The 7,188-nt window shown below is 47.4% G+C and overlaps 1 protein-coding gene across 1 annotated transcript in view; it reads right to left on the reverse strand.

Annotated features, from left to right (window-relative positions):
- The window catches only part of Lamc1 (laminin subunit gamma 1), a 127,115-nt gene that overhangs the window by 46,146 nt on the left and 73,781 nt on the right, over nt 1-7,188 (reverse strand). Inside the window, exon 2 of the mRNA NM_053966.3 lies at nt 232-536. Coding sequence (NP_446418.1) covers nt 232-536 — 305 coding nt within the window. The remainder of the gene's footprint in view (nt 1-231; nt 537-7,188) is intronic.

Raw genomic sequence — 7,188 nt, forward strand, 5'->3', positions numbered from 1 at the left:
GTGTATTTTGCAAAGATTACATCCTGGGATATATATTTAAGAGGAAAATAACATAAGAACGCATGTTCCCCAAGCAGTGGGAGAAAATGGCTTTCTTCACTTATAGATAACACACAGGAGAATGGCATAAAACCCAGCCGCCCATGTGACTGACTGCTCCCTTGGGTGATTTTCTTAGGATTATTGTCAAGGCAGAATGGCTGGCTCCCACACCGCCCTGTGAGTGCCTACCTGTAGCACGGGGCTGTTGTCAAAGTTGTAGGCACTCGGCCTTCCTTCCAGAGTTGAAAAGGCCACGTTGCCGCCGGTGAGGGGGGAAATGTCACTGAACTCATCGGTACACAAGGCCTGCTGCTCATCTCCTCCCGTCCTGATGAAGCCACGGTTAGCCTTTGAGTACGTGTTCTCACAGGAGCCACTGTAGTACTGGTAAGGAATCCAGGGCCCGTCTTCCCGAGTGCGCTTATAAATGGCGAAACTCTCTGGGCGGCTGGTGTGGAACTTGAGACGCACGTAAGTGATGTCAAAAGCCTTTCCTACGGAGCAAACACATCGAAGTTCTTAAGTCGTGTGGATGAAGATACGAAATGCCCCCATTCCTAACCAGGCTTGAGGCTCGATGAAGAGGAGTCCAGCATTAGACCAGGAAAACCTCAGGACAGCAGAAACACTAGTGGGCCCTGTAGGCTCTTCTGAACCTGGAAACTGCACATTTCCCCACAAGATATAAAGTGCAATTGGTTCTTGACACAGGCCATGAAAACCTGTGGTATAAGTGCAGTGCTAATACATTTTAAAATAAAACTAAATAATGAAATAATGAGTTCACCTAATCTTAATGCTGGTGCTTCATTGAACGCTTAATTAAAATACATTTTCTTAAAAATCTGAAAGCTTTTGGAATGGGTCCTCTGAAACTTTCAGTACATTCAAAACCTTACCCTTTATTAACTAGAGTGTTTCTCTTGGTACACTGTCCTCAGAACTATTATCTACCCTAGTGAGAAGGAGAGTGTTTGGGACATGAACATGAAAGGAGAAAAATCCTCATTCAAAAGCTCAACAAAGAGACATAAAAAAGAGAAAGGTTATATCTGAAGATGTTCACAGGAGAACACGTGAAGTAAGTAAGCTCTGAGCAACCGAGGGCAGGAGGAGCCATGGGCTGCCAGCCTTCTAGAATAAGGGTCAGTGGGTCAGACAGTCCTGGCACGGCCAGGGCATGGCCAAAGATTTGGGTGGCATGACCTCAGACAACATGCAGCTGTTTGTCCCACCCAAGCTCTCGTGAGGCCTTATAACACATTTGCTTTGCTACTTCTCTGCTCTACCAAAGAGACACGGTGAGCACAGCTGGGTCAACCAGTGTTTGTTGAGCACAGCTCCATAATCAGTCCTGTGCAATACCCTGGGCAAAGGAGGACTAGAGACCAACTCTACTCTCAAGGAGTGGCATGTTCTCCCCTCCCTAAGTGAGTCACCTCTTAGAAAAAACCACCCTGACCTTCTGTGCAGAGCAGGGACTCCTGCCTCTGAGATTGCTCAGGAGGGCAGTCCTCTGGTGTGCGTCCAGGACAGAGCCTCCTACCCAGCTCCATCTACAGTAAGACTGATGGTCTCAACTGATCCAGATCACAGAAGACATTTAATAATTGTCCCTGATTGACAGATACAAACACGCAAACACACACACACACACACACACACACACATGCACACACACACACACACGCACACGCATCACATGCATACAAGAAGAACACGGGACTGGGCTCTATGAGGCCTGTACTCAGGCTTGGCTCCTTTGTGTACTAGCTGTCTGATTTCTCTGTAGCAATTTCTCTGTTATGAAGATAAGGGCACTTCTGCCCATCCACTCTTGCAGACCCTTGGCCCATTGTAAAGTTCTAGGATGGGTAAAGTAATATTATAATAGAGTTTATGAGACAATTCTTGAACCAAGGGTTTGGACCTATTCATAACTGACCCAGAGGCTACTTAGTAATTACATTCATCAAAGAACAGTCTGCAATACAGATCTCCCTAAGGTACCCACATGGGACTTTTCCCCACAGGTCACACATGACAGTTTCTACAGCTTTGTTGAAAGAACCATTGTCTCTGCTAAATCAAAAAGTGGCAAAGCCATGAGGATGAAATGGCTGTACAGTATGCATGGTATTCCAGAAACTTCCTATCTAAGACATTCCAACAAGGCGAACAGTTGGTTCTGCATAGGAGTAGGTGGCTTGGGATTCTCATGGGCTTCCACATCACCCTGCATTTCTTCTTTCCTTACCTTCCCGACATCTCAGTGCTTTTCAGCACCCTGACCTATGCCAGACACCTTCTGAAATAAGTCTGCATGCAAGGCCCCTCAGGTGTCCAGAGCAGCAAAACGCCCAGAGAGCTACCCTGCTTTCGGTAAGCTCTGAGGATCGCTGACTTCCCAGCTGAGCTCTCTCAGCCTCGCTTCAGTGTAGCTTTTCTCTCTCACCTCTGGCCATAGAGAAGAGGGAAAGAAAGAACTCTGTGGTAACTTGCTCAGACAGCCACACACACTGCCGCCGGAATCAGTCTAAGCTCTGTGGGCACAGGAATGTAGTTTCCTGATGCTGGTCCTATTGCAAGGGTGGGGCATTCCATTTGAGGGGCATGGGTAAAAGCCACCTAACTCAGGTTTGTGGGGTGTTTCCTGAGTAAATCAGCATATACTTCCAAGACCAAGAAATGCTTAGGACTAGTGAAAGAGTGGCTGTGCTAAAGAGATGGCGTGGGTGGGACTGGGGTGACCAGCAGAGGAGTTTCGTAGTAGCTAGAACTACAGAAGACAGCTGGAGATGAAAGGGATTGTAAGAACAATTCCAACAGAAGGTCACTAGGGAAGGAAGGACTCACCCCAGGGAATGCATGCTCAGATTTGACTTTATGGCCAGTGTAGAGATTAGAAGGGTTAGAAATGAAGAACGATTTCTTCTTTTAGTTTTTGTTTTGTGACAGGGTCTCTTTACAAGCCCTGGCTGTCCTAGAACTCATTATGTAGACCAGGCTGGCCTCCAACTCAGAGATCTGCTTGCCTCTGCCTCCAGGAGTGCAGGGACTAAAGGCCTGCGTCCACCATGCCCTGCTCGAAGAACACGTTCAGATGTGGCAATATTCCAGTAGCAATGGCACACTAAACATGAAACATGGCCGTAAACTACAAAGAAATGGGCCTGGAGTGTAGTGCAGGGAGCCAACATCGAGAGGCACAGCAGTAGACAGAGTGAATCAGATGCTGCTTTAAAAACCGCCTCTACTTATCCCTGCCCTGCATCCTCATCAGAACAGTGCTTCTCATCTGTGGAAGATTAGGAACAACATTCAAATTTCCGGATTAAAAGCCACCCAATGGAAAGTGGTGCCATTCACTGAAACGACAAGATAACCGGTGTTAGTGGCTGATAAACTCACCCCAGATACAGTAGATTGGAGGTATCATCTAAACAAGAGGAAACCTCTCTAAGGGGACGGGATGGGAGTGGTCTGAAGGACCAGAGGAGAGTTAGACATAAAGACAGGATGCCTCAGGATGCAGAGAGCAAAGCCTTAAGGAACTGGTACAGACCAAGGAGCAAGTGTGTTCCATTGAGAACCAGTTTCCATGACCAACCTGAGGAACAAGGTTTAAAGCACAGACAGATGAGCTGACAAAGCACACAATGTAGGAGTGACCAGGGAGAGGAGGAGCGGGAAAACAGACACCAAGAAGGGACGGACGATCAATAGTATTCAAATCTGCTAAAAATGCCTGCGGCTCAGGCATAAGAAGCCAAGTTCAGATCCCCAGAACCCACACAAGAAGCTGGGTGTTACTGTGTACACCAGTAATCCCAGTAGAAGTGGGAGCAGGAGGACACCTGGGGTTGCTGGCCACCCCGTTCAGCCTATCACTGAACTCCAGGTCCAGTAAACAACTCAGTCTCAACGGAGAAGGTGGAGAGGCTGGAGAAATGGCCCAGCCAATAACATCACTTCCTGCTCTTCCAGAGGACCTGAGTATGATTCCTTTAACCTGTATCAGGTGACTCCAAGCTCTCTTCTGGCTTCCTCAGACATACACACATGTGCGCACACACACTCAGACACAGACACACACACATAGACAGAGACACAGACACATGCACACAACGGCATACATTCACACAGACAGACATGCTTTATAAAGATTTATTTACTTATTCTATGTATATAAGTACACTGTAGCTGTCAGACACACCAGAAGAGGACATAGAGGGCATCAGATCCCATTACAGATGGTTGTGACCCACCATGTGGTTTCTGGGATTTGAACTCAGGACCTTTGGAAGAGCAGTCAGTGCTCTTAACCACTGAGCCATCTCTCCAGCCCAGCATGTTTTTTTATAAAAGAAAAAGTAGAAAAGTGATGGAGAACACCAGATATCAACTGTGGGCACAGATATCAACATGCGTACACACTAACTTGCAAGGGTGTGTGTACACATACATACACACAAGTCTGCCATGAGTCAAGAGTCAAATAAGAAATACCTAGAGAAATGTCTACTGGCAGCCAGCCACAAAGCTCACTGTGCATTTAAAGGAGTTCCAGGGGCAGGGACGATGGCCCTGGGGTGGACGGTGGACAGAAGGAGGGAGTGTGGTCATCCTGTTAAGCTCAGGATCAAGAAGAGCAGCAGGAGGGGAGGACACTGGGGCCTGGGCCACTGAACCAACATTTGCCCTTTTTAGGCATTTAGATAGGAATGTGACATATTTGAGTGCTGCAGTCCACAGAAGGGAAGGCACGGGATAGGAATCAATGCTATTGAGGGACTGGCTCTACCGTGGCTGAGGTTCGGAGAGCAGGAGTAACCTGCCCAACTCTGTCTACTTAAAAATTCAAGCAACTCTGGGAGGGATAAAGTTGAAAGAGTTCTGATAATGCTTCCCCCGCTCTCGGGGTAGGAGGCAAAGACAGTTGGGGAAGCTGAGTGAGAAACGTCTAAAGAACTTTGATTTTTAGAATTTATTTAATTTATCATTGTTGTGCAGTGTCTTAGTCAGGGTTCACAAAACATCCTGACCAAGAAGTGAGTTGGGGAGGAAAGGGTTTACTTGACTTACACTTCCACCTTGCTTTCATCACCAAAGGAAGTCAGGACTGGAACTCAAGCAGAGCAGGAAGCAGGAGCTGATGCGGAGGCCATGGAGGGATGTTACTTACTGGCTTGCTTCCCCTGGCTTACTCAGCTTGCTTTCTTCTTATAGAACCCAAGACCACCAGCCCAGAGATGGCACCGCCCACAGTGGGCTAGGCCCTCCCACCCTTGATCACTAATTGAGAAAATGCCTTACAGCTGGATCTCATGCAGGCATTTCCCCAAGGGAGGCTCCTTTCTCTGTGACCTTGTGTCAGGTTGACACACAAACCCAGCCATACAGACAGTGAGTGTGGGAATGCCTGTAGAGGTCAGACGGCACCTTTTGGGAGTCAGTCCCTCCTCCCACGCTGGGTTCCAGGGAATTGAACTCAGGTTATCGGGCTTGTAAACCAAGAACTTTTTACACACTGAGACATCTTGCTGGCCCACTTAAGATGCTTTAATAGGCACTTACAGACCAGTCCTTAACACACACACACACACACACACAGAGAGAGAGAGAGAGAGAGAGAGAGAGAGAGAGAGAGAGAGAGAGAGAGAGAGAGACTGGCCACAGAGGGTGAAGACCATAACTTTGTGAGATATTTCTGCAGAAGTGTTATTTCCTTCAGGAGCCTAGAGCTCCTCTTTACGGATGGACCTAACGGACAAAGAGACATGGAAGTTGCTTCAAGGAATTTGAATCTACTTTGAAGAACAAAGAAACAGACCCAGTGTGGTGCTGTAACCCTATAATCAAGAACTCAAGATAAGGCATGAAGACCCTGACTTTGGGACCAGCCTGAGGTACACAGTAAGGCCCGGTGCCCAAAACTTAGAATTCTGCGTGTACTTCTGTTGTTCAAAGGCTCTGGGCCCAAACCCCAGCAACACACACACACACACACACGCACACGCACACGCACACGCACACGTACACACACACGCACGCACTCACGCACACACAGAGCAGACAAGGTCAAGAAATGGAATGGAGGGGTCAGGGTGTGGGATCATCTCAGTGTTACTGAAATTATGATGACCATGAATGACTGAGACCTGGAAAACTAGACCTTTCGTGCTACACTTGAAAGCTCCCATGTCTGTCTCTGTCTGTCTGTCCTTCCTCCTGCCTGCCCTCCCTCTATCTTACCAGATTCCCCACCTCTTACTCGGTCCGTCTTATATTCCGCACTGGCAAAGTAAAAACTAACTCATTGGTAGGCAGATAGAAAATAAGTCCAGGTTCTGATGTCCGATCTAGGGAGTCTGCCCCACTATCGTTTCATCATGGGATCAAGCAAAACTAGACACTATGCCTTTAAGCCAGATCGGATGACTGAGGAAATCCTAAATTCTGAATGCATCACCTCCTCCATCTCCTGCCATTACCATGGCATTAAGAAGACGACAAGCCATGGGTACACGCACCCTACAGAAATACTTAGACAAGCCATGGGTACACACACCCTACAGAAATACTTAGACAAGCCATGGGTACACACACCCTACAGAAATACTTAGACAAGCCATGGGTACACGCACCCTACAGAAATACTTAGACAAGCCATGGGTACACACACCCTACAGAAATACTTAGACAAGCCATGGGTACACACACCCTACAGAAATACTTAGACAAGCCATGGGTACACGCACCCTACAGAAATACTTAGACAAGCCATGGGTACACGCACCCTACAGAAATACTTAGCTTCTGAGAGTTCTGCTGCCCCACTTCCTCCCCTTGTACGTTTTTCCCTTAAACAAACAAATAAACAAACAAACAAAAACACCCTCAAGTGCAGATGTTTAGAATGAAACACTCAAAATTAATTCATATTTTCTGCTCTGAATCCTACAGTCCACGCTGCTGAAGGGATGAGACAAGAGGAGCGGCTGTCTGAACAATGGGAACGCAGCCATGCTTCCAGCAGGGCCAAGCCAAGGAATTCTGCTCCAGCCTCCTACATGGTAAAGTATTTCTAATCTCCCTGAGTAGGGAGAAGCTCTTCCTGTCTTGGAGTTGGATGCAAACACTGAC

Source organism: Rattus norvegicus, chromosome 13, assembly GCF_036323735.1.
Source record: "Rattus norvegicus strain BN/NHsdMcwi chromosome 13, GRCr8, whole genome shotgun sequence".
Classification (NCBI taxonomy): Eukaryota; Metazoa; Chordata; class Mammalia; order Rodentia; family Muridae; genus Rattus; species Rattus norvegicus.